At 42.9% G+C, this 27,995-nt stretch overlaps 2 protein-coding genes across 2 annotated transcripts; one reads left to right on the top strand and one right to left on the bottom strand.

Annotated features, from left to right (window-relative positions):
• Nucleotides 1-15,990: 15,990 nt before the first annotated feature.
• dlx3b (distal-less homeobox 3b) lies at nt 15,991-18,709 on the top strand. Its single transcript, XM_080467071.1, has 3 exons — nt 15,991-16,649; nt 17,325-17,509; nt 17,779-18,709. Exons 1-3 carry the CDS (start codon nt 16,079-16,081, stop codon nt 18,091-18,093), a joined length of 1,071 nt encoding a protein of 356 aa, XP_080323197.1. The 5' UTR covers nt 15,991-16,078; the 3' UTR covers nt 18,094-18,709.
• A 4,575-nt stretch (nt 18,710-23,284) lies between these two features.
• Nucleotides 23,285-27,585, bottom strand: dlx4b (distal-less homeobox 4b). The gene is made up of 3 exons (XM_080478806.1): nt 26,891-27,585; nt 25,859-26,052; nt 23,285-24,542 (listed from the first exon to the last, which is right to left on the bottom strand). The coding sequence occupies exons 1-3, from the start codon at nt 27,207-27,209 to the stop codon at nt 24,282-24,284; spliced, it is 774 nt and encodes a 257-aa protein (XP_080334932.1). The 5' UTR covers nt 27,210-27,585; the 3' UTR covers nt 23,285-24,281.
• Nucleotides 27,586-27,995: the final 410 nt, after the last annotated feature.

The following is a 27,995-nucleotide window of genomic DNA, read 5'->3' as shown; positions in this document are numbered from 1 at the left end:
GCGAACCAGTAAAAAGCCAATCTAGATTCAAACTATTATTGAACACTAAACTGTCTGAATCAGAGCCGTCAAGCATAAGGTCCGTGGGCCTAAACAAGGCCGCAAGAGGCTCCTATCGGGCCAAAGACCACCAAGTAAATATAAAAATATCAGCAATAACAGTGAATTTTTCAAAACACATTTCTTAAGAGTACCACACCGGTTTTCCTCCCACAGTCCAACAAAAACATGCAGGTGTTGATGGATGGATGGAAATGGGTTCTTTACGTATGATAAAATTATATGTTGAATTGTGCAAAGTTATGAAATATTGCTTCCCTGCTATCAAGTTTAATTCTTTCAAAATAAACGAATTGTTTTATTATCAAACAATCCCTCACTTATGAGCTTGATGAAATTAGACAACAGCAAACTGAGATCATTCATGCTGGACTTCTTTAATCCATTAATCTCAACATATCGAGTAAAAGGTATTACCCTTTCATTATTCATGTTTTGATCAGAGACTTGTCGGTTGGACCTCCAGGCTAATAGAGCCTCACATGAGCACCTTCTGCCGTGCTCCACTGCCTGTTGCTCAAACTTCTGGCCTCCAATAGGCAGGTCATTAAACCCTTAATCCCTTTAGAGAGTTCATGGAACAGGGCAGAGTTTCTTTCGTTCTTTTTAGTTTTTAAAGCATCCTTTTCTCCATGTCTGCCACTACCTTCAGAGCAAAGTGTGATCTTTCATCACCTATAAAACTAAAATCTGTCTTTCTCGCCCTCTTCTAATTGATGATCTGCACCTCCTCGTGCTCCAGGAGTTTCTCTCACACCCGAGCGAAGCTTCTCCTTCATCCCCAGTGAAATAATGCCTCGTGGGGATTGTGGTTCTCTCTGCACATTCCACAGCTCAAACCCAGAAACATTTGCTGCTTCTGAAAATACGTTCATCTCACTGATGTGACAATCTTCTGCTCAGATGGTGCTATTTTCAGATTCCCCGCCGCACTACTGCAAACACTTATTTATTTGGATGCTTCTCATGTCAGACAGCTAAAACCATGCCTTGCAGCACTTATAGCACGATCTGTGTGTGACTGAGAAAACACAGCCAACAGGTTGAGGTGCATTCCAGTCCTCATATCTGCTCCGTATCTTTGCTCAGAGGTCGAACGTGCAACAGTCAAAAGACACATAATTTAACTCCGTTAGTTGGCGCAAGCTTCGTCTTTGCATTTTAACAAGAGGAAATGAATGCAGCTTGTCTTAGAGCACAACATGCTGGTGTGTACAGTGTCAACATCCTGCTGCAGCCTTATCAAGGCTTCCATCGGCTGCAGCACCGACATTAAACAGATCTGTGCAACCATGCAAATAGAGTCCTGCACTGGCGGGCCGGGCAGAAGATGGACATCCCCAGAGAGGCATTAGTGGAGAGGAATTTAAAGCAACTGAGGAACAACAGAGGAGTAATCGGACCTCCTCCTTCACTGCTGCCTCTCTTATAGATTCTGTACCTTTCCTCAAAGGCCTCCAGAGCACCTGATCCTGAACCGCTCCGGGACGTGGAGCCGCCCTGCTGGTCGCTGAAATGCACCACTTTAGAGACGTGACAGATGATAGCGACCAACTCTGTTCCACTTTACTGAAAAGAAAAACCAGGCCTGTTGTGTGGAGTGTTGAATTTCACCGTAAGCAGCTGTAAATCACAAAATCACAGTTTCTGTCAAGAAAACCCTGCAAATATGTATCTGACATCTGACATGAGTGAAGTGGGTGTTTTCGGTTTCTGCTCTGAGTTACTGCAGAAAAAAGAAAGAAGAAAAAAAAGACTTCCGGCCTTTCTATCTTGTTTTCCCCAGACCCAGCTGTAAGCCAACACCAGCCTGTGAAACACACACACACACACACACACACACACACACACACACACACACACACACACACACACACACACTCTAAAACCCCCATAAAGCTGCACTCCCCCTCCCCCCACACCTCATATTTTCTCTCTCTGTCTCCATGCATTCTAATATCCATTTGATAGAGCAGAACTTTTCTGCCGCGCTGTGGTTCGTCGTGTTTCCCGAGCGGTTCCAGAGTCTGAAGGCTTCGTTTGAAGCTGAGCTGAGGACCGATGGGATGAGTGGAGTGAGATGCTGAGAGGAGTCCATAATGTGACTGTGAGATTACAAAATTGGACCGACTATTGCGGAGAGCAGAGGAGTTCACAGAGAGTTTTCTCCTTTACCCAAAGTCACTGAACCTTAGTACTTGATACTTGTTGCTTCTTCAAAAAGGAACAAGTGGAATCATGTTAGTACATAATCATAATCACTGAAAAAAGTAACCAACGCCTCATAAATGTATTTTTAATTGTCTTCTTCATTCAGGTCTTGGATGTATTGACTCATTGTTGCAGTGGCACAATAAGTCACCTGTCAGGACGTGAGTGAAGTTCAGTTTAGTTCAAGTGATTTGGAGGAAGACGCTCTAAAACCTGGATTACAACATTCTTCAACTAAACTGATAAGAACCGACGGCAATCATTCAAACTACCAAAACGCAGCAGACTGGATGGAAAGATGGAAAAATAGAAAGCTTTACAGCAATCTAAAGCAGATAAAGATAAAAACAGGAATAAAATCAGTATAAATATATATAGATATAAAAACAGGAGTAACAGCTAAGACAGAGTGGTAAAAACATACATGAACAAAACAATTATTAAAATTCAGAATAGTAATCAGTTACTAAAGAGTATTGGTTTGTTTGTGAGGCCTGGTGAGGACAGTGTGTCGTTGTAAACATGGAAATATCAAAAGTAACACATCAGCCTGAAAGACGAAGAGCTGCAGCCCTCGTGTTGAATATCTATGAATTATATTCCACATTAGCTGGACTGGTGATCGTAACATTCAGAGGAGGTCATTGGCTGAATATGAAACGCAGCACGCACTCCCCCCCCCCCCCCCCCCCCCCCCGACTCCTCGCCGCACGCCGCCTGTTGCCATGGAGATTGGAGTTGCTATGAAGCCAGTATGTACCGAGTGTCTGTGGAAGACAGTGCGGCCTGTTTAAACCCCGGCCAGGACTCTCACATGACCTTTCACAGGAATAAAACCTAATCTGCACAGTCTTCTTCACTAAAGCAGGAGCTTACCGCACGCACGACTGCTAACGTGGCGAAACCTTTTAAAAGTGCATCAGTAGTGGCTGGAACTCATGCTCGTTGCACCTTCTTACTTTGTGCAAACTCTCACTTGGTTATTGTGCAAAAAGACAATGAACTCTATTTTCTTGCTGCAAATAGAACCGTCTGGCATGAGCAAAATCAAATTTTAGAGCAAAATCTGAATAATTCATGAGTAGAATCTAATAATGTCCCATTTTGTTTCACAAGCTCTTGCCTGCATAATGCAGGCGACATTCAGTTCAGCTTTTTGTTACCAGAGAAAACGATCGCGGTCACTGCTTCAACACAAACAGGACGGGACATCGCGAGGACACATTCACACTGTTTCATCATTAATGTTCACAACAGCAATGAAATATCTGCCTCTACTGCAACCAACCTGTTTGAAGGAGAACAAACGACCATATCAATTTGTCTTGGACATCAAACACTCATCCTTCAACACAACACAAGTTTAAAACCAGATATTAAGTTGTTTTGAACATTTAAACTACATTTCCTGGTCCTTGTGAAGTTGCATATGTATATGAGATTAATTTAGGGTCACCGATTAACCTCATAGTGTATGTTTCTGGACTGTGGGAGGAAACCCAAGCACACACAGGGAGAAGATGAAAACTCCATGAGGAAAAGCCCCAGTCAGTATGTGAACCAACCAAACTTCTGGCTACCCACTGCTGCAGCACGCAGCCCTTCATCATCCCACCGCTCCCAGATCAGTTAAAGTGCTTCAGAAGATGGATGGAGATTCAACTTGATGCAACAAATGTAGTTCCAGCCACTCCTCAACCACATGCTGCTGGTCTGAGCGTCTCAGCCGCTTTGTTTTCATTGTTAAAACTTTAAGCGTAGAGTTTCCATGTGCGCAAAGAAAAATGTATACATCTGTACGGGCACATAAATACACTGTATATGTGTGTGTGTGTGTGTGTGTGTGTGTGTGTGTGTGTGTGTGTGTGTGTGTGTGGGGGGGGGGGGGTATGTCAGCATCCACATATGGGCGCTTTATCAGTGCACGGAGAGAGCGGCAGGAAGGAAATGCAGCAGGAGTTTGGGACCCACACAAGGTCTCGCTGTGTTTCATCTGCAGTTGGAGCTCATTTGTAGGAATGTGTGTGTGTGTGTGTGTGTGTGTGTGTGTGTGTGTGTGTGTGTGTGTGTGTGTGTGTGTGTGTGTGTGTGTGTGTGTGTGTGTGTGTGTGTGTGTGTGTGTGTGTGTGTGTGTGTGTGTGTCGCTCAGCACTCTCCCGCTGTCCACCTGTTTTTCAGCTCTGGGAGACGGAGGGATGGGAGACGGAGGGATGGGAGTCAGAGGGATAGGAGACAGAGGGATGGGAGACAGAGGGATGGGAGACAGAGGGATAGGAGATGGGGGGGATGAGGTGTTGCCGACTTGTGTTGATGATTCAACACTCCAGGCAGAGAACTTACAGCTCCACTTTTTAGAAATACACTTCTGGCTGTCTCGCTGACATATTGACGCCGTATTCACGTCGGTCTTCAGACGGCAGAGAGGTGAACGTCTACGAACTCACAGCATCAGAGGATTTAGCCGATGGCTCCTAATGGACTTATAATTTGCCAGAAAAGCACTCAGAGGTGCGTTCATAAAAGCGCCTTAACTCAAGTTAGCAACAAAATAACTCCACATAAGAAATGTCTCCTGGATGAATTTTCTCCATTCTTTGGAAACACGGCATTACAGTGTGCGCTGGAGTTAATGATTCACCGGCGGGAGAGTGAAATTAAAACACTTGCTGTGCCATCGTGCGCTGGCTGTAATCATTAAAAAGGGAGTCGCTGAATGCTGCATTCCTTCCTCTGCCTGGAGAAACACTGTGTGGACGAACAATTCTGTAGAGGAGTCATGAGTACAGAGAGAAACGTTGAGGGGAGGCCTGAGTTAGATCTGGCTCTGGGCCCGGAGCGTTGATAACCTCGGGCAGGAGAGAAGCAATAACCTTCTCAGACGTGTTGTTCACCCGGAGCGGCTTCGGCTCATGTCAGCCGAGAAAACACGGAAGTTTGTGGGAGAGGGAGGGTGGAGGAGGCTTGCTCTCCTGGGAGCGCCACTGGCATGACCTTTACCCGGCACACAATCATAACAGGCCTCTCGCTGGGCGCTTTTCTTCTGGACACACTAGTTTATAAGAATGTGTGTGTGTGTGTGTGTGTGTGTGTGTGTGTGTGTGTGTGTGTGTGTGTGTGTGTGTGTGTGTGTGTGTGTGTGTGTGTGTGTGTGTGTGTGTGTGTGTGTGTGTGTGAAAAGGTCAGGAGAACATTTTACCTCAGCTCAGATCCCTCCCTCCTCCTACGGGACACATTAACCCACATCTTGATCCTTCACAGCCTTGCTGCGCCCACGCCGTCCCTCGCCAGCGATGTTGACTAAAGGAGCAGTTTGGGACCGAAGCAGTCCTTCACATCGCAGTGATTCCAAAGTGATTGTGAATTTCCCATTAGACAAACACTGAAACGTAACTCAATTGTTTAGAGCTTTCCTATTGGTCAGCCTGGTTAACAGGTGAATATGGAGGCCAGTAAATCTCATGCCTGCCGCCGTGACCATCGCTAATGTGATTGTGGTGACGGTTCGGTTGAGCAACGACACAATCTGGAAGGTAAATACAGTAAAGCTGAGCAGCGAATACAACGTCAGCTTGGTACCAGGGTCTCTCATCGTGGAAGCTGCTTGCTGTGATTTACAGTTCTGCTCATAAAGCCCCCCCCCCCCAAGCCCCCCCCCCCCCCCCCCCCCCCACACACACACACACACACCCCGCTTAGCCCCCAGACTTCCTATAAACACTGACCGGAGTGGGTTTTTCTCTCGCAGGCTTCTTTTGATGGGCTGTTTGCTGTGGATGCTCTGTGACCACATGGTGCCTGTCTGTTTACGACTCCTATGGCCTGCAAATAAATATTGAAAGATAAAAGGACATTTGTTGTTTTACTGAACTCATGTTGGTTTTCACCAGTCAGGCCTGCCGCCCACGTGCACAAAGGGGCAGATGGTTCACATTTGAAATTGCAGAGACAGAAGGAAAAACAATTTGTCTCTTTTACCTGTTTAATAATGCACATTAGCAAGACCTCCTGTAAACAGCTGGATTTCTTTTTTTAAACAATATCCAGTGTGTGTGTGTGTGTGTGTGTGTGTGTGTGTGTGTGTGTGTGTGTGTGTGTGTGTGTGTGTGTGTGTGTGTGTGTGTGTGTGTGTGTGTGTGTGTGTGTGTGTGTGTGTGTGTGTGTGTGCATCTATTCAGCGCTGCAGCCTTGTTCTTTTCCTTCGACCAGTGGAGCTGCACTCCCCAGACCTGCACATTTTCCACTCAATTGAAAGGCTCTCTCAGATCATTAAGAGTCCATTCATCAGTAAAGGACGGAGGGAGGGCCAGAGCAGCAGGGCAGAGACAGAGAGGCTGGTCTGAGGGACACCGACCCTCCCAGTGTGGCCGGCAACACCGTGGGCGGCGTCCAAGAGCAACACAGCCATTGTGAGAGGTGTGAACATTTAACCTTCCAATGTAACTCTAATGCTCATTCTTTTTAATAACGGTTTAAAGTCCAGTTTCAGTCTGGCTTTGTAGCTTAGACTTGTATGGACAACTTTTAAAGTATCCGTATCGTTTTTCAAAACTGGTTTAATATGGTACAGCTTTTAGCTTTATTTAACTTTGGTTATTTCTGCACACAGAAAGTCTGGACAATTGTGTTTTGATGGATTATTTCCTTGTTGTAACGAGTATCCTTGAAATTGTGCCACATTGGTAAGGATCATGCATTTGTGGGATGCACCTTTGAAAAAGTTGCAAAGTAACAATGACAGACATTAAATAGTTAAGAAACAAGACATATTGATGATGTAACAATTTATTAATTCAATAATTAGGAGCATTGGAAGGAAGTGAAAGGTTGTGTTGGACACTCCGGCCTGAACTGATCCTACAAGGATCCTGAACATCATTACTTTGGTACCAGAAGCTAAAAACAAGAGTCCATAGCAACAGCGGGCAGACCCACCCTAGAGTGGAATGACCTTATCAAGTACAAGTACAAGTACAAGTACATTCAAAAGGGGAATTTCTTGCCAAGAAGCAGAACGACGAAATACCCAAATGCAGATCTCCCTATTCTCTGTACCTTGTTTGGTTTTAAACCGATTTGACTGGTTTATGCTGATTTTAGACAGATGTTAGGCTGGTTCAGTCCGGTTTTATAATATTTTATAATGATTTTATAATTTTTACTGGTTTCAGATTTGCTTCACTGCATTAGTCTACTTTCATTATGATCGAGTCCAACTTTAATCCTTTTCTTTTTACAATAGTCACAGATTTGTGCTTTGTTTAATCCAGTTCTAGACTGTTTCCAGACTAACTTAGGATGATATAACCTACACTAGTTCTAAACTAGGTATGAACTGCCTGACTGTAAAGTGGTTTGGGTTTGGTTTGATTCTGGATTAGACTGTTTTGACTGGGATTATACTGATTTTAAACTAATTTATCCTGGTTTAAAACTGGACGAGACTAATTCAAACTCTCTGATGTGGAATCACAGCAAATAAATGGAGGATGTCATTTCTTGGCCCAGCTGTCATTGAAAAGTCTCTCAAAAGGACACAGGATCCCTCACTAAATGTGTCCAGGAGAGATGGAAGGGCAAATAGGAGGGGAAACCCCTCCTGGGGCAACATAGTTATCTAGAGACGAACAAACCAACTCAATTTGTTCCAGTGAGTTTTGCTTCTGGATTTACACCCTGGCAGATGAAGACGAGAACCTTTGTTTTTTTTTTGGGGGGGGGGGGGGGGTTCTTTGTGTGTCTCAGGAAGTAAATGGAGAACGGGAACTCCCGACATCTGCCGTGTTCGGGCACGTCTAGAAAAATGACTGTTTTCTGCACCGTGTTAACAAGCCCACCAAATAACTAGGTGGGTGTCTTACACAAGACTTTTCTGTGATTTTCCTCCGGACAAAAGATTTCCACTGAAAGGCGCCGGAGCGGATTTAGAATTGCTTTAAGTTAAACACATGGACCCTCTCATGAGGAGATTGTTGAAACAATTATTGTATTTAATATTCCGTCGCATACAAATGGTTTACTGGACGTTTGGGGGAGACAACAGAAATGAGATCTTTGTGACTATAAGCTCTGAGGAGCCTTTATCACTCTCTATAAGTGTAAGATCACAGCTCGATGCAGCTCCTCCTGATTTGACTGTAAACGTCATGAGAAGAAGGAGGAGAGCCTCATTTGGTGGTAACACCAGGAAGTCCTGATTGCCTGCCCGCAGATCCAGTGACGATAACGGGCAGATCGAATCCAGCAGTTTGATCTGGTCCTCCATGTGTGTCGGTCTGAGTCAAAACAAAATTAGGGTGGCGCTTCCTGCCAGAATCCTCGGAGAGGACATCTCAAGTCGCCCACTCGGGGAGACTGTCGCTGTCGCTCCAGTGATAAGAGCCAAGAGAGAGATTGTGAGAAAGGGGATGAAAGGTCAAGATGAACTTTTGGATAGTGCGTGCTTTAAGTCATGGGAGACTTAAATGGGAGACTTGCAAATATTAGAGCACAACTGAATTCCGTGGGAAGTGAGATTCTGTATGAGGCTCTAAGGCAGGAGCAGATACAAGCCCAGCCTGGCTGGTTCCCTTGGCTTGTGGCCCTCTCAGAGAGTTACTTCACTGAATAGAAAGAGTTTGAGTGGAAGGTGAACAAAGGAGGAGCAATCAAAGAGGTCTCTCTCTCTCTTTTGATCACTCCCTGAACAGCTGTTTCTACAGGCTGCTCTTACTCACCCACTCTGGGCGAAGTGGTGCCAGAGAATAGCTGCATTCTTGTCGGGGAGGCCGGGGTTGCCAGGACGGGGACACTTGTAACTCTGCTTCAATGCAGCCTGGTTCTGGTGCCAGACGGCTGAAAAGACGGCGAGGGGCTGGAAGGTCGTGACGGACTTGATGAGGATCCAACACTGAACAGAGACAGAAAGAAATAAGATTCAATTTGAGTACGAGTTGCTATTTTCTTTGTACAGAAGAGCAGAGAAGTCTTCCTCCTGTCCGGCTCAGCGACTGGCTCCGCCCACATGACAGCTCCCGCCGTGCTCAATGCTTCGCAGGTCAAAGGTCGTTTGTCCCCATCCAGGAGGCTGTTTGTTTCTATCCACGCTTTCAAAAGTACTATAGACCCAATACTTGTTGAAGTAGTTTGCAATCACACTGGGAGGTCTGATCACAATAACTTCAATGCACGAGTGATGAAGTTCAAATTTACTCCAGCAAAGCAGCTTTCAAGCTGGCCGTGACCGACTCACTATATCTTACTTTCATCTTAGCATACAGGCGTCTTCTGCAAAAGATTGGAGCCCAAATATAAGATATGAAGACTAGATTTGAGAAGAAAATTACTTGGAACGAGTGAAACTATTTGTCCAGGCAGCAAATACATTTTACTTTGTAGGAAATCTTGAAATAAGATATTTAAATCTAGATTTAAGATTATACCATAAAATCAAGGACCAAAAAAACGAAAATAACTTTTAAAAAAAGTCATATGATAAAAAAAATATGAAATCTTGGCGAGTGTCCAATAATTCGCAGTTCATGTAAGAATCACTGAGACACATCACTACATGATGTTGATCAAAGAGCCACAATACAAGAAGAAAAAAAGAATCGTCTACATGTGTCACATTGTCGAGGGGAAACGGTGCATGAAGAAAAACAAACGAGACGGTGAGTAGGAAGTGTGTTAACTTGCAGCGTGACAGCAGAGAGCAGAGTGTGATTAGTGCAGCATTAAAGAGCAGCAGATGTCCAATAGCAATAGATCCACTTGTCTCTGCTCAAAGGAAGCCAGTGGGAGTGGAAGACGTCCTGCAGGGGAGCGTTTCACCACTGGAGGGCTTTTGGATATGTTTATGTGTGTGTTTGAGAAAAAAGGTTATGGCCTTTAACATCTGGTCACATCTGCCTTCCATTTGGTGTTTGACTCTGTTGGCAGCTGGGGACTCCTGGGAGCTCGCTCCCCTGGCTTTACCTGGGCTGCTTCCGCTGTTTCTCCTCATACAGAATCTCCGGCTACAGCGCAGAGCCGTGACCCGGTGTGAAGCAGCCTGAGAACAACACAACACAAGTCCATGAACCCGAGCCAACTTACTGCAGCGCTGGGAGAGCGGGCCGATCATATGTTCCAGAAGGATCCCAGATCACCCCGGGTATTTTTAGTTTAGAAGCACTGGAGCTGCCATTACCAAGGACAACGTCAATTACTCGTACATCAGGTCATTGTCTGAGTAATGCGTTCAGCAGGCGTCGCTCCCGACGGGAAACTGGGAACATTTAGAGGAAAAACCTGATGAGAGTCGGCTCTTGAACAGGGAAGTGGAAGTGAAAGGTGATTTTCTCCGGACGCACAAGCAAGTCAACATCACACACAAACGTCTCAAAGTTCTCCGCTGATTACTATTTTTTCCTGTTTGGTTTTTCTAATCACAACTAAAAGTGGGAGGGCAGGAGACAATAGTGATCGACTTCCAACCCTCCCACTCGCGAGACGTACATCACAAACCCACCGGTCACTCTTCATTATATCGTCTTTAAGTCTTTCAAAAGGGAGAAGAAATGATGCTGATCGCGGGGGAGAAGGAAGCAATAAGCGGAGTTTGTTTTTGTGGCGTCGCTGTCCCCTCATAATGAGCCTAAACATCCTCTGGTGTGTAGGTGTGCACATATGGAGCTGTGTGTGTGTGTGTGTGTGTGTGTGTGTGTGTGTGTGTGTGTGGAGGGGGGGGGGGGGGGGGGGGGTCAACTATAAGGCAGACTGTGAAGTTTGTTCAAAGTTTATTCCTAAATGGGTTTCTACATGTGCAACTGGTGTTCGGCACCAAAGTTTCTGTCCTGTTTGGTTTCCAGCGTTTGTCTTCGGGGCTCCACAGGAGAGAGCCAAGGGCTTTTGTACTTGAAGTAAAATTTTGATAACTGCAGCTATTAGCAGTGTATGAAGCTCTGGAGAAACTTGTGAGAGTAATTCTGCTCCATGCGTCACGTGAAAGAGTCTCTGGCATTAGTGGTTCTCTGTTTGGTCTAACAGCCTCCCTTCATCATGCTGATGGCTCTTCAGAAGGTCTGAAACATCTAAAAAGGATGAAAATTGCTTTCTCAGAAGGACAATTGCTCCATTTGTAATGTTCTGTACAAGAGGTGCTTTTTATTAGCTTCCACTGCGCCAAGACTGAACCCTCTCAGTAATTGTGGGGTTTTCTCGGTGCCGGGACGGAGGAGCCTTTGTCCTGTGTTGGACTGACGCCAGCTGTTCCACTTTTACACACTGCATTAGAAAAGCACAAAACACGAGTCTGAGTGCTGTCTCACGTTACTGTGTGTTGAGGGGCCGATTGGCCGACTCATTCAGAAATTTAGGAAGTCCATTCAACCGTGAGCACGACGGATTTTCACCCACAAATCACATTTTCACATCCGATGTGTTTCCATGTTTAGAATAGTTTGTATCCTGCGGAGGAACGAACACGTGAAAGTGTCTACTGTGTCTTCGTTTCCACTGTTTCGTCTCTGAGAACTATGCCGAAAACAGGAAGAAAAATTAATTCAGGAAAAATTCATATTTTTGCTCTTTGCCATTCAGAAAGTTGTAAAGTGGAAAAATAGAAAATTCAAGTGATTGAAATCAAACTTTAGTTCATGGGGCAGGTGGAGTCAGCGATTTACATCTGGTGAAACCTTCTATGTGTGATAGACTGGTGAATGGAAGTGAAACAAAACAGTTCACACAATGTTTCACGTGACGACACCTGGACCAGTTAAAAAAGTGATGCATTTCCACTGCAGCAGCGGACAGTCCGCCGGGCCACGTGAGGGCGCTGTTGCTTGTTTTTGTAATGAAAACACAGACGAATGGAGAGAACGAATCGGAGGCTATCAGGGTAAAGTCTCATTTATAAAACTACAGATACAGACTATAAAACTAGAGTACGGACCGCGAGTCAAACCCATTGACTTAATATACGGAGACGCCTTATTGACTGGCGCCATCTATCGGAGTTGACGTCACAGAGCGACGCCATCTTGGATGGGTCTCCCTGCGCTTCCAGTGCATCTATTTCTACTGAGGTTTAGTCCAAGTAGAATTATCAAAACTCCCTGAATTTCCACACGTACAAAGTACGCGTTGTCATGCTAAAAAATTTTGTATTCTGCTTCTTCACAAAGACTGACACATAATATGACATGACACTAAATGTATAAATAAATCAGACACCAGACATCTCATACAACCTGTTGACACTAGTATTAAACTTTGAATACGTTCACTTTGCTCGGGTGCGTGCGTGCCTGTGTGTGTCAGTGAAAGGGGTTGTGTTTAAGTTAACCTATCTAGCCGTCTGTCTATTTATAACAAGTAAGAAGTGTATATGCCAGTATTTTTAAAAAGAGTTGCAGAAACACGGGATGTTATTCTGATCAGATCGCAGCTGAATGTGACACATCAAACACTCACATCATCAGACCGAAGTTCACTTTCAGGTAAACGCGGAGGAAGATCCACTGGTCTCTTCAGCTTCCTTCAGGTTTTTTTTTAACTAAACCAGAGCCTCTGGTCATACTACTTCGGGGGCTGCCATGTTTGTTCACACGCGCATGAGCAGAAGAAACTATTAAGCGCGTTGGGTGGTGTGCGCATGCGCAGTAACACCGCCCCATACCCTCCACCACTCTGCAGGGGGGAATCAAAAGGTTTTTCCTTGGGAGGAGGTCTAAAAAAGTCACGGATGCAGTGAATTGCAGTGAACGGACCGAAAAGTGAAGAAAGCCGTCAGATACACTCGTTTTCGTTGTCGTGTCCACATACAGTCCAATTTCATGTTGAGTGGGCCGGACCAGTAAAATAGTGTCATAATAAACTTTGAATTAAAATTTTAATTTTTTTTCTTTGTTGTGCCGCAGAGTACACTCGATGAAAATGTCTATTTTTTCTCTCCCACAAACAAACAATTACAAAAAACACAAATGCTGCAATCTCAACATAAAGTCAAATTTTATTAAAACCTTCTGGTGCAAAATGCAGTGAAATGCCCTAAAACTTATGTGTGTTTTTACACCCTGAGGCTTTGAGGCGAGTTTGAGAGCAAAGAGGTAGAGCCCTTTCATGGTACCGTCACCTATATAGTGTCTGTTGTGTCACGACACTTAAGAAATGTGTTTTTAAGTTTTCATTGAAATGTTTGCAATTTGCTCATTGGTCTTCTGGATTAGAGCCTCTAGTGGGCCTTATGTTTGGAACTCCTGCTGTTGCATATAGTCACTTGGTGTTTTGGCAGTTTAACCTCTTTTCGTGTTCATTATATGAAATATTCTGGTGCTGGACGGCTAGATGAAGTGGCTCCGTAGCATCTGCTTTCACAAAGTGTCAATATGAAACATCCTGATAATGTCAGTAAAAAACACTGCAGCACCGTAAACAGATCAATCTGAGCTGATCCTACATCATACAGGTTTTCCCTTTACCGGTCAGGATCTGTTCCTTCCGAGGCTGAAGTCTGCAAAAGAAGTAAGACGCCTTAAATCATTAATGCATTTTGTCAATAAAATTATAATCTCTTCATCTGAATCAGATTATATTTCCATCGTAACATGCAGCTGCACTAAATGTCACCTCATGAGGGTTTAAAGGGGTTTGGTGGTGAGATATTTTTCTTTCATTTTTAATCTGATTGTTCTATATTTCTGTTACACACACCAAAGTAATGTAACGCTCCTTTTCAATCTATTTGAAACAACTCACTTGCACCATCTACTGGTTGTTCTGTAACAGTACAACATCCAAACTAACAGGTGAAGTTTTTACTCCTTGTAGAAAGATTAATAAAATACTGTTACCTGATTAAACTGTACCCAGCTACAAGTTAAAATACTTTCATTTAAAAAATAGTTGAGTAAAAGTACAGTACAAAGTACTCTAGTCAAAGTACTTACTTTTTAATCGGATTGAATTGTATTGTTTAGATGAAATTTACCTGCATAAACTATTGACGTCTGAAGCACAAATATTAATTTATATAAAAGCAAAATTATGGTAATTGTAAATACATGTACATATAAAGCAGGAGATTCATCTAACAGGATAAATTTTTGAAATAATATAAACACCAAACATACAACAGAATCACAGTAATGTAAGTATTTTAGTAGTGTACACATTAGTTGCATCAGTAAACACATATACATGTATTTTATTACTTTCACTGCTGGAAGAACAGTCACACATTTTTAACATTAAACAATATTTTTTTAATGCCCTTCAAATTGTGTTGTAATTTCTTTTCTATGTTGATGAAGTGAAGATTTATCGAGGATTTTTTCCTCTTCTGTATATTTAATACAGAAGAAGAAACATGTATTCATCTCACAGTGAAGAAACTCAAGATGTTGTCAGCAGCAGTACACACAGATACACACATATTAAATACAAAAATTTATATATATAAAAATAAACTGTACAAACATTAAAATACACATTTAAAAAGAGTATAGTGCATACACAAAATAATGAAAATGGACATTAAAAAAGAGTCAAATCCTGGTAAAAAAGAAAAAAAAAAGAATAAAAATAAATAGAGCAAATGCAGCATACATACATACATGTCATGCAATAATGCAAATAACCACTATCTATCTATCTATCTATCTATCTATCTATCTATCTATCTCGCTCTCTCTCTCTCTCTCTCTCTCTCTCTCTCTCTCTCTCTCTCTCTCTCTATATATATATATATATATATATATATATATAAATATATATAAAAACAAGTTTACCTTCATGTTGGTGAAATGTGTGAACTGGCCCTTTATAACTAATACAAAATGGTGCTACACATTTTCACCACAAGAGGGAGCAAGCTCCTCACACTTCAGACAATGACAGACCAGAAATTACGTTTAACAACATTCACATCATTTACAAAAAGAGCAATTGTGCAATATATGCAACACACCTCAATGGGTTGTTTATATGTCATTAATTTGGGCAAATTCTAAATGTATGTATGTTTATAGATAAATTCAATGTTATAATCTTGCATTAAAACATCAGATGTCGCTGTGCGCCACGTTTTCAACACGGAGCTGGAAGGAAACGTTACATGAAAAAGTAAGATGAACGTTTCTTTATATTTAATATATACACAAAGCAGAAAATCTCACTTTAAAACCAAAAAATAAACTAATTTGATTGGACTGTGGTTCCAGTATTTACCCTTAATTTCAACATTGGAGTGTTGATCCATATTTGCATTTTCACACACACACACACACACACACACACACACACACACACACACACACACACACACACACACACACACACACACACACACACACACACACACACACACACACACACACACACACACAGTGTGAAGGAATTCACCTCCAGCAGTATCAGCTGCATATCTCCTCTATCTCCTTAATGCAAAGTTCTCGCTGCTCCAGCAGATCTGAATGACAATGTGAGTCTCCGGGAGACTGGCTGCCAGCCTTTCAGGATGCTGAATAAAGTGTGATCTCTGGCGCTGTTTAAGAAAACATTGCATAAAAACATTAGAGAGACGGTCTGGCTGCAGGATTAAGAGGAGCTGCATTGTCTCGTGGTGCAATCGAGCAGTTGTTGCAATTTAACTTGTATAAATAAATACTACACCTGTTTTGAGCAGCCAGCCCCTGAAAGCCTTCACAACTACACGTTCACTAAGTGAACAGGTAAAGGCATATCTTTAAGAAAAGAAAAAAGAAAAACGAAAGAGAGAGGCGCTGCAGGCTGGTTTCACCGCGGCGGAGCCCGGAGCGCCGGGAGGAGGAGGGGGAGCGCGGCGGAGCCAATGGGAAGGCAGCATCCAGCCCGGCTCTCTTATAACTCTGTGTCCCAGGAGCCGAGCAATGCCACAACCAAGTTTCTGCAGCTGGAAGACTTTCAGTGGACTACGGGCTCCGTAACCAAGCGTGCGTTTTTAAAGAGCGCAGACGCGCCGTTTGGTTTTCTGCTGCGCTCCGCTCACTGCGCCAAACCCGCCGGAGGACTTTGTCCCATCCGGAAAGCTGCCTTCACCATGAGCGCCGGACAGACGTACGAGAAGAAGATCGCCAGTATTTTGACTGATCTGCCCGGATCTATGAGCTGCCATCCAAACTCCAAGGACTCTCCCACTCTCCCGGAGTCGTCCGTGACGGACATGGGCTACTACAGCGGACAGGCGGCCCACGGCCACCACGAGTACTACCAGGGCCAGCCGTACGGGCAGCCCGTCAACTCTTACCACCACCAGTTTAATCTGAACGGAATGGGAGCTGCTGGAGCGTACGCCACCAAATCTGAATACCCCTACACGAACAGCTACCGACAGTACGGACATTACAACAGAGATCACCTGCAGGCCTCGCCTCCAGGCTCAGGTAGACGTTCAGTCAGTCACACGTTGTGTTGATTTCTGCTGTGCTCCACGCGTTTTGCTCAAAGGGCAGATTTAAATCTACCGTGAGTTCTTGAGGCTGATTTAAAGTTGTAGAAACGCACTGATTCCAGGGGAACTATTTCCTCCCCTGTTCGGTTCTCTACTATACAATCCAACACACGAGACGTGTTCCTGAATATAAGATGTAAAAACCACATCATTGTTTGATTAATAACTTAAAGACTAACATTTGCTCATTGGTAGTTTTCCGCCTTGTTGTTATTGTTCTGCTGTTACTGTTTGGGGATTAGGCAGCCATTAACAGCTGGCCATAAAAAATGATGGTTTAATTAAACAGTAATACTGACATAGTTAATTTTGATTACTTCACTAAAATTCAAATTTGACTAAATGTCATTATGTTCGATTATTTGAATTTCAGGTTTTCTTCAGCCAGTTTGATGTTTTTACAGAATAGTTTCTCATTTTTAGACGACGTCGCAGCTGCAACATGAAAATGATATGCTTCCTTGGAATATTTTAATGCCGACTAAATTTTCCATCACGTAAATAATTACCTTGGTTTCGGATTATTTCTTCCTCTGTGCGTAAAGTTTCACATTGTGAAGCCGCCTGAATTGTAAATTTAACGTGTTTATTTTGGTGTGATTTGCAGTTAAAGAAGAGCCAGAGCCCGAGGTCCGCATGGTAAATGGAAAACCAAAAAAGATCCGCAAGCCGAGGACGATTTACTCCAGCTACCAGCTCGCTGCGCTCCAGAGGCGCTTCCAGAAGGCGCAGTACCTCGCGCTGCCCGAGAGAGCGGAGCTGGCGGCTCAGCTCGGCCTCACGCAGACGCAGGTAAGCCGCCTGATCCCGCACACATTTTATATTGATTAGTTCTTTGATTTTACGCAGACGTGTGAGTCCAAACTTGGCAAATAAATTGCACTATATTTATACACCTTGAGTAAATAAGGGGCGGAGGCTTCTTTATGTTGAAACCGTTATGGATGAATCGAGTTCAGATTAACGATTAAGGTCTTTCCTGTTGCACAAAATGTATTTATGTTGCTGAACAATACATCTTTCATGTCTTTTCAATTAATTTACCACGCTTTTATTCGCAGGTCAAGATCTGGTTCCAGAACCGGAGATCCAAGTTCAAGAAGCTGTACAAAAACGGCGAGGTTCCCCTGGAGCACAGCCCCAATGCCAGCGACTCCATGGCCTGTAACTCCCCGCCCTCCCCAGCAGTCTGGGACAGCAGCACCCCGCAGAGCACCCCGATCAGCAGAGCTCAGGTGCCGCAGCCGACGCACAGCTCATCGCCGCCTTACCTGGAGGATTATAACAACCACTGGTACCAGCAGGGATCCCACCTACAGCATCCGGGCACCGTGCACCACCCGGTCCCTCAACAAAGCGTGGGAGCCGTTTATTAACACTGACTCAAGAGCAAAAATATCCCTTTAGATTTATTTTTTTTCCTGACACGAGGTCTCCTCACAGTGACTCTGCAGAGCAAGTGTTGGCTGGACCGGGAAAAGGCCCGAGATGAAACTTTTTTGAGTTTTTTGGATGATCCAAATTGTCTGAGAACTGGCTTTCCTTTCAAAAAAGCACATAAGGGATTTCCGATCACTTGTGGCAGCATATTTAATGGACATGTGGCGTGTTTGTTTTTTTTAAATTATTTATCGCTTCAGCTGTATTTCTCTAACTTCTTTTGTAAATGAATATGCAACTTTTTAAAAAAACAAAACAAAAAAAAAACCAGTAGCCTAAATACAAACCGAATAATGACTGTGCGGCTGATCCATGCTACATTCAAATCATGCATGTGGGTTTGTAGAGAGCGCTCAAAACACTCAGGTCATATTTATAAAGGATTTGTACAAAGTGTGTCGAAGGCTGTAAATATGTCTATATGCAGAACCACTACGATCATATTTGTCAGAAACGGAGTGACGGCACTTCCGTGCTTTCAAAAACATTTTTTTATCCATGTAATTAGTCCATCTGTTGCCTTCTGTCAATCGAATAAAGGTGTTAATTACATGTTCTGTGTGTAGCTCAGTCTTTCCTTTAGCTGAAGGAGTAATGGAGCCGCTTAACGCGTTCTAATGTCAGTTTGTGGTGGAAATCCATTGTGATCCGTAACGGAATCAATTTCACGAAATGTTTGTTCAAACTATTAAAGAAAAAACAAAGTTCCTGCCAATAACACTATCCGAGTCGTGTGAGGACACGCGCGCTGACAAATCAACGCTTTGGAATTTCATCCCTTGTTTTTTATTTGATTTTTTTTTTATTTCTACTGAAACCTCACCGACAGCTCATTCCAGCGTGAACCGATCCTGTTCCCAGTGGTTTTGTAGTTGTGCGCCTCTCCACGGTAGTTTGGCTCCAGCAGCACTTCGTGTCGTGTGAGGAGAGAATCCTCGGCAGACTCCGTGGAGTCACTCCGGTTTTATTACTTCTCTGTTGCCAGAAAACGGAGGAGAATTGGGCGCGAGGGAAGAAAGGCTGTGGCGCGCGGGGTGGGTGGGACGGGTGAGTGGGGGGCTCCCACGCGCACGCGCAGCAGGAGAGACGAAAGGCTGCCAAAAGTTAAAGGTAGGCAGAAAGACAGGGGAACTTTTCACTTTGCTGCTGTTTAACAGAAAAAGACTTCATCCAGATGTTTGTCTTAATCCTCTGTAGTTATTCAGTCAGTCCTGAACATTTCACAATTATATGAAACAAGCAAAACCTTATTCTAATTTTTAAAAATGACGGATTTGATTAATAGAATTTTAGCAACAATTTCCACAAAACTGAGTTATGTTTTTTTTTTTTTTAAGATATTAATGTGAAATAACTCACTTGTGTTCAACCAAAAACAGTTTCAGCCAACTTATCGAGACACTAACCTGTTAATCTTGCAAAATAAATATAGATTCAACATTATGATGTTTCATTTAACGTAACTAAAGGTGTTCAATAAAAAGAACATATATTCTATTTCAATAAATTAACAAGAATCCAACTGAACTGTATACCTCTGCTACTGAACTGTAAAAGGACAAACTAATCAACACCTTGTTTGTTACTTCGTTCAACCTATAAATGTGGACAACGAGAAACTCAAGTCACATTTTCAGCTGAATGAAGCAAAAACATCATCAGCCAGACGGATAATAATTAACAGAGACAGCAATAGTCGAGTAATTACTACCAGTAAATAAAATACACATTTTACTTCCATGTATCACAAGGACTTTGGAAATAAAATAAACCAGTATGGATGAATGGTTATATTCTACAGGAATATTAATCACGTTTCGATGTCTTATTAAAGATAATACAGCAGTTTGATCACTTCATTGATATTGTTGTTAAATGTTAGATAATGGCACAGGCACTCGTGGTTTTCTACTATATTTCAGTATAAATTATAACCGTAATGCATCAAAATTAATTATAATTTTAAAAATATTTGATGTATTTCAATATAAAAAATTATATAATAAATCCTATTTCCTTAAACGTCTAGTTTGATTTATCTCAATTAAAATAAACGAAATGTACATTTTTAAAACTTGAAAAACACTTAATTCATTTCCAAACCGACAAAATATCTTCGCTGTCCAGATATCTTATTAATATTTATCAGGCCAGAGAAAATGTTTGACACCCACTTCTTTACTTTCTGTTGCTTTCAAACAAACAACGAAGAGTTTCAGCTCTTTTTTTCTTTTTTCTACTATTTCACAGTAGTCCACTTTTTGTTTTGTCAAAACATTTCTTAACCCTCCAGTTGGGAACCCGATTGATCGTTCAACCTGGAAAAAAAAAATAAAGCACCATGTTTGATCAAGGAGCTTTGTAAACAGCTGATACAATGATCAATACATTCAGTAACTATATTATTAGATATGAGCTCTCAGAACTGCAACGATAGAAAAACACAAAAACACTTTCCAACATTTTATAAGAACAAGGATTTATTCAGATTCTTAAAAAGTCACACAAGAATAACACCAAAACGGGAATTATTGTGACCTTCATCATCATTCAGCGATCTCATCGTGTGAATCAGAAAGTGTTCCAATCTGAAATCAGTGGACTTTAATCTGACCTTATCAAGCGGTCTTCACCTAAAATGTGTGAAATACTTGCAGCAGATTGTTTTGTTTTGGAATGAAAAGATTTTGTCACATTTACTATAAAGCTTTTCAGCACGCTTGGCGATTTCCTCCACTTTACCAGATTTCACACACATTCTCGTGATGTTGCTGCAGACAATGGAGTGTGTCTCAGCATCTAATCCCATTTCCCCCGGTGTTTCCAGTGGCTCATGTCCCTGAACTCAACACCAGTTGCCTTCAGCATCTGTCATCGTGGCAGTGCACTGTGCTGACTTGACAAATGGAGTATGATTACTATTGCCTTTTAATATCAATGAAATCTCATCACGGGTACATGCAGCCTCCCCGCGGTGGCTCCCTCAGCGTGTGTGGCCCTCGGCTGAGGCTGTCGGGGGAAACATTTGTGCCAAAGACAAACGAGTGTTCACTTCGAGCTGCACTTGTGTGTGTGTGGGCTGTCAGTTGTGTCCATATATGTCATCCCCGAGCATTAACAAGTGTAAGTAGGCATGGAGGTGGTGCTGAACTGTTGAACTTGAATGTGATCCTGCATGGCACGACATCACTGCACCCTAAATAGAGCTGATGTCCGGGGCCCCGTGACCTTTCTCCCTGCAAGCATCAACAGGGTGGTGTCAGCACTGGCCTCTGGGGTGCAGCTATATGAGCTGAGATGTGAACTGCATTCATGGAAAAACTTGCAGCAGCTGTCCAACAGCTCCGAGTCCATCTACAAGCTGCATTAGCGTCACTCAGGCTCTCCATTTTGCTGTAAACTCAGATGAAATGAAGGGAGAAAGGCATCCTTGACAGCTGTGGACTCGTGAACCCTAGGCGACCTGAGGCCAAGCAGGACTGGACTAGACACTCATCACATCCTGATAATGTCTTTGTACGTCTTACCTCATAGCCACCACTTGAAAAGAATAGAAATCTGGAAAATACTGACTAAATAGGAATATAATGCATTCTTTCAGGTATTCGGTTTTTAGTGTGTGTGTGTGTGTGTGTGTGTGTGTGTGTGTGTGTGTGTGTGTGTGTGTGTGTGTGTGTGTTTATATGAACGCCTCCAATGCTCTTCAAATCGTATTCCATCTTTTAATCCTTCCACAGCGTCTCCATCGTTCCCCACAGTAAGTCAAGCTCTCCTTCGGATGAAACCAAATCATGCATTCGCTCTCTCTAACGGGGAAGCTGCTCACAATTACCCGAGTTGTCAGATCACTCAAGTTAATAACAATAATCACCCCAGGGACCTGCTTTTACCGTTCACCCATTCAAAGCAACCAGGATTTAATAACAAGCTATTTTCTCTCTTATTGCTATCCTGCAATTAAAACCCATCAGACACCTCGTATCTGATAACCCTAACCATCCACATCATTGATACTGTCAGACTTGCCTTTATCATTAGCCTTCAAGCCATCTCCCAGCCTTCCATCCCCTCCTCTTAGCTTGTCTTTTACACCAGGAGCCTTTTCACTCTCCCTTCAATCTGCTTGCATGATAATTGGTCCCCGTTTGAAAGGTCCTACTCTTCTCTGTCCAACTCCACCAGCCATTATTCTAATCTGGAGATGTGAAATTGCCTATAATTTTCCCTGATGCCCCGTCACTTGGTTCAGCATTGCTGCGCCTCCTCTTCCCTCCATCCGCATGTTTAACAAGGCACATAATCATCAGGAATGAGGAAAAGGGTGCCAGGGTGTTCATATATATGTATAAAGGAGATGTTAATGTAACACAATGCTTGTCGTTATGTGAGAATATCTGCTTGGAGGAGTGAAAACACAGAGCTGTGATGTGGCTTTGTTCTTCCCAGAAAGACCAGTGAAGGCTGGAGACCTCCTGAACAAGGCTGCACTTCAGGTAAGACGCCACCGACTGAAGACTGAATGACTGAATGTTCTGATGAAGTCAGCAGCTCCAGTGGATTACTAACAAGTATTATTTCACGTGTGCTACGGTACGGCGGGACTGCACCGGGATTACACCTCTTAAATAACAGCTTTACCAAGAGATTAGAGAGAAATGTCCTTCCGTTTAGTTCAGATGAGTTAGCGGTGACTGCACTGTTCGGGAGGAATCCCAGCGTTTGTGTTTCACATGGAAAAACCTGTTCCAGGGTGACATGTTGACCCTTCTGGCAGAACACATGAAATATGCAGAGGTTTCACCCACTCTAGTGAATCTACTACAGTCAGGAAAAATATCTGCAGGAACACTTCAGGTATGATTTGATGTTTCTGAAATCACAGATAAATGATCTGTGGTGTTTGCCAGGCAGCAGGGCGACGGAGGAAAAGGATAAAAAGAAGTCACTGGATGTTTCTTTCTCATGCCAAGCAGCTTCATTAATGAGAGAGTCCACCTACTCAGGAGCACAGCTCAGATTAAGCCAAACTGTTAGCAAAGATAAATATCTAATAGTCTGTGTTTGAATAGTGAATGAGCAGTTCAGTACAAACCAACTATAAATCAAGCCAAGTGTGCAGAACGGATTGCACAGCCATTAATCACTTTTATTATGTTTGTTGTTTGAACTTGCAAAGGAGGAGGGAAATGTTGGCTTGCAGGTCTTTGTTTTTCATGAGTCCCACTTTGGTGCGAAAATATAGATGTTGCATCAGGTTCTTCGTTTAAGTACAGCAGAATTATCTTTTTATAAAAAAAAAAAAATATTATTAATAAATAGTGGAAGCTGAAAAGTATACGTAAGTCGGCGTTCTGGATATAAAACAGCCTTTAAAAGTCCAAATGTATCTCTTTCGTGAGGCCACAACAATTATTTATGTGCGTAAACTTGCGCCCAAACACCGTGCGTAAAGATGGTACCAGTCACACATCCAGACAGAAAATGTTCCCTTCAAGCAGGCAGCCACGGTTGAATTTGAACTAACTAGATAGCAAAACAGAATAAAGTTGAATAATATACAAGGATGTAGCTTTTGTGTTTAACTATTGCCGTGCAAAATAACTGATATTCAGAGCCAAGCCAAAGTCAAGAAGACACTACAACATGCCAAAATAGAAATTGTATTTAATCTAGAAATAAAGAGCTTATTAACAACATTTTGCGTGAATCCAGTTGCCAGAAGGAGAGACCTTTAAAAAAAAAAAAAAACATTAAACGAGAGTATTTTTCCTGAAAGTTGTCACGTGAATTCGTTGACTAGTCTTATCGTGCTCAAAGCAGTTGAACCATGTAGCTAAAACCTTTTCCGATGAATATAAATCCTCCTGATAATATTTTGTTCAAAGTGTTTTGGTGAACGGCACGTTTCGGTGCGTACTGCCCGGCCACAGTGTTGCGGTGCCATAACGCATCTCAATAGGACAGAAAGTGATTTTGAGGTTGCTCTGTGTTGAAAAATAATTGAAAACGCACACGAAACCCATGTGGACTCAAACAGGGGTCTGTTTATGTCGGACTTTTTCAAAGTTCAGTTCTCAGGAGGCCTCCGTCAGCCTGCAGCGCGCTCCGCAGGCCGAACGACCGCTCACATCATCTGAGGCCTGGGCAGCGCGTCCTGGTGCGGGTGGTGGTGGTGGTTCGGATACCAATGGCTGAAACTGTTCATATAATTGGATGGGTGCACTGGAGCTCCTTTGTTCGCCATGGACACCTCCCATAGCTGGGGCAGAGCAGGCGAGCAGGGAGAGATGGAGTTCGTACTGTGGATGTGGTCTCCCTCCGACCCGCTGCCATGCTTCATGATCTTTTTATACTTGGACCGCTTGTTTTGAAACCATATTTTCACCTAAAGGTCAGAGGAAAAAGAACATTTTTATTCAAATGTCACTGCGGCCAACATTCAGGAGTAATATAGGAAAATCTCACTTTTAAGCAGCACATTGTGAAAAGTTTAATTTGCGCCATTGTTAATCTAAATCCACAAGAAATAGATATTCTGAAGAGAAAATCAGTAAAATCCTTCTCAAGTCATCTTTTGGTGTTGTCTTTGTAAATCCCAGGCTTACTATTTGCGCATGCAGCCATTCATGTTCACGCCTGAGTGGTTGTGAGCCATTACAGCTGATCTCTCCTTTTGTTTGCTGTTTTATAAGTCCAGTGGTGCGTGGATGTGACAGCAGTGATCTGAGACCGAGAAGACTGTGAAACAAAAACAGCCTCAAATCGCCTCGGCTGTAGATTCAGTAGGATTTCTGAGACGGAAACGACAATGGTGTGAATCTTTATATAAATTATTAAAGTGTTCGACGAATATACAAGCAAAAAGCAACGCGACTGGAAGATGATTACTGAGAAAAACACGGAGGAATTAAGAGTTCATGCTGAAGCCGCAGTTGAATTTTGAAGTTGAAGTTTGATTTATTTCATTGTTCACTTCTTATTTTAAAAATGTTACAACTCCATAACTGTTGCTCGTTTTAAAACAACAGTCGAAAAAAATAAATACACCTGCCTGTCTCCAAAATGTTTCTGCTCTGAGTCACGATGCGCGCGTCTGTTCCGCACGCGCGCGCCCTCGAACCAGCGCACGTGAGATTTCTTTGAATAGCTGCTACTCCCAAAACACAACACAAAAACAAAAACAACACTATTGAGAGAAGATGGTGGTTCTGAGGCGTTCCCATCGCCATTTAGAGAAGCGACTGAAAACAGGATGGACCTTTTCTTTCTTTTAAAAACGTTTAGTCTTTGTTGTGGTCACGCTGGATTCACTGGACCACTCCAAGGATCCCAACTGACAAAGGAAATACAGCCACACATCTAAGTACAGTAAATAAGGGGTGCTTTAAAGGATTGGCCAACACATTTTCTTTGCATTTAAACGCCGTGATCCGCGATGATGCAGCAAATAAGAAGTTTCCGTTTTAACCACGTGATCTAAAAACATTTTCCTTCGACCTCTTGAACCTAAATTCATTCGAAACGCATTAAACATGCATTAAACGAGACGCAGATCGAGATGTATGTCAAATTACGCACGGGGAAAAAGCAAAGCTGCTTGTGTTTTGTTTATATTTTGTATTGATTCAAGCCCAGTCAGATGACTATGTGGATGTTTAAGATCCTGCCCATCCAGAACTGCTGAATGCGTTAAAGGCCTACCTGCGTCTGGGTGAGGCCCAGTTTGGCAGCCAGGTCTGCGCGCTCCGGAAGGGCCAGATACTGGGTCTGCTGGAAGCGCTGGTGCAGGGCCTGCAGCTGCAGGCTGGAGTAGATGGTCCGAGGCTTCCGGATCTTCTTCCCTTTGCCATTCAGGCGAATATCCCTGTTTTCAATCACTGTAGACTGGTCGCGCTCTTGGGGATGAAACACAACTCAGTTTAAGACTTTTGATTGATGACTTTACATGTTCAGGTTGTAAATCAAGACAGACAATAAAAGTCATTTTGTAAGTAAAGTTCATGCAGACCCCCACAGCAAAAAACAAAACAAAAACACTTTAAATGGCACGAGAACACCAACTAATTCTTACTTATACAACTATTACAGATAAAGTAATTAGAGTAAATAACATTTAGATCTTCCAGATTAACACACATCAGCCAATACAACTCTTCCACCCTGAATTATACTCAATGGTTGGGTGATGTTTACATGGCTCTGATGACAGATAAAAGATTCCTGGATTATATCATTTTCACATTTTAATAACAGAATCTAAAAACATTTGTGGTTGTTATCTACAAAACAGTCCAACGCTAGTTTGTTGTGGTGATTTGCATTAACCATGGGCTATGTGTAAACGAGTTCCTGGGGTAGGCCCAGGCTGCACAGACACAATTAGATTTACCCACAGAAAATTATCCTCAATAAAATTAATGGAACCATGTGCTTTAAATATATAAAAGTAACGACAAGGAAAGGACGTCTACTGCACGCAAAGGTTTTATTCTTTGTCTTATATATTCGTTGGTAAACGACTGTAGATCCCATCCCTTTATCAGACATATCCATATGGAAAAAAAACCAACATAATTCATATTTCTTTGATAATGACTTTGAAACACATTGTTTTTGCGCAATGACGCATTCCGGGTTTGTTTTTTTTTACCCCGCTCAGACACAGATGGATAATAATTTACAACCTTAATGATAGAAGTTTTTAGTCCAGCTCCACTGGACTCTCTCACCTACCTGTGTGCTCTAATCTGCTGCTGCTGCTGCTGCTGCTGCTATGATTGCTGTGCTGGTAGGACATGTACGCAGACGGCGGGTGCGCGCTCACCGCGCCCGGGTACGCGTAGCTCAGAGAGCGGCCGTACGACGCGCTGCCGGGAAAGGGACTCTCGTGCTGGGGATGCCCGCCAGCGTGCATGCCGTGCAAAGGATAAATGTGGGAGAGTCCGGGGGAGTGCTGCTGGTGCAGCGGGTGTCCGTGGCCAAACTCTAGAAAGGCCGATTTGGATGGATCCGAACCATTCAGACTGTCAGGCATGAAACCCACAGACATCATTAGCTAATAGGAGAGTCCATAAACCCGTCGTTCACGAGTCCTGTCGGACAGCGAGCAAAACCGGGAACGAATCCACTCCTAAATCCACGAAAAAAAACTCCCCTTGGTGATGAGCTGCGTTGTGCATGATCACTAAAGTTTGGGAGGCAAACAGAAGCGAAAAGGGATCCTTCTTTCCAACAACAGAGGAGCTGACATGCCGTTGAGACACCGCCTGCCTGCATAGCCTCGAACACACTGCCTTCCATTTGAGGGCTGTGATTGGTCTGCAGCAGCCGGCTGTCACTGGAGCTCCACCATCAACTTCATTAACATGAGATCCAGGACAGGACGCAGCTCTGCGGCCGCAAGACGCTTCCTGCGCCACACTGCGAGTAATCCACATCATCCCAGGTAGAAATGATCAGAGCGATATTAACATCTCGATTTAAAAACGATGTGCAAACATTAACAGTAATTATACGATAAGTAACCCATAAATACCTCAAACGTTTAACAAGCAAATCAGTAATTATAATATCAAACGAATGATTATGCTGAATATAAGCACATAAAGTAGAAATAAAATGTAGACATATTAAACAGTGAATGAATGAAATTTAAACAAAAGTATTTATTTTCCATTCCATTCTATTCTATTCTATTCCATTTCTAATAGTACAGAAAATAGGAAATATTTAACTTAATATTGTGAATAATGCCATTGTTTAATTTCTCAAAGAAACAGAAAAAAACACGTGTTTTCAAAAATAGAATTGATGATTATTTCCTGAAATTGAACATGTA

This window comes from Lipophrys pholis, assembly GCF_963383615.2.
Source record: "Lipophrys pholis genome assembly, chromosome: 1".
NCBI lineage: Eukaryota > Metazoa > Chordata > Actinopteri > Blenniiformes > Blenniidae > Lipophrys > Lipophrys pholis.
Note: the sequence above shows the minus strand (reverse complement) of the source record. Positions and strands in the feature narration are given on the sequence as shown.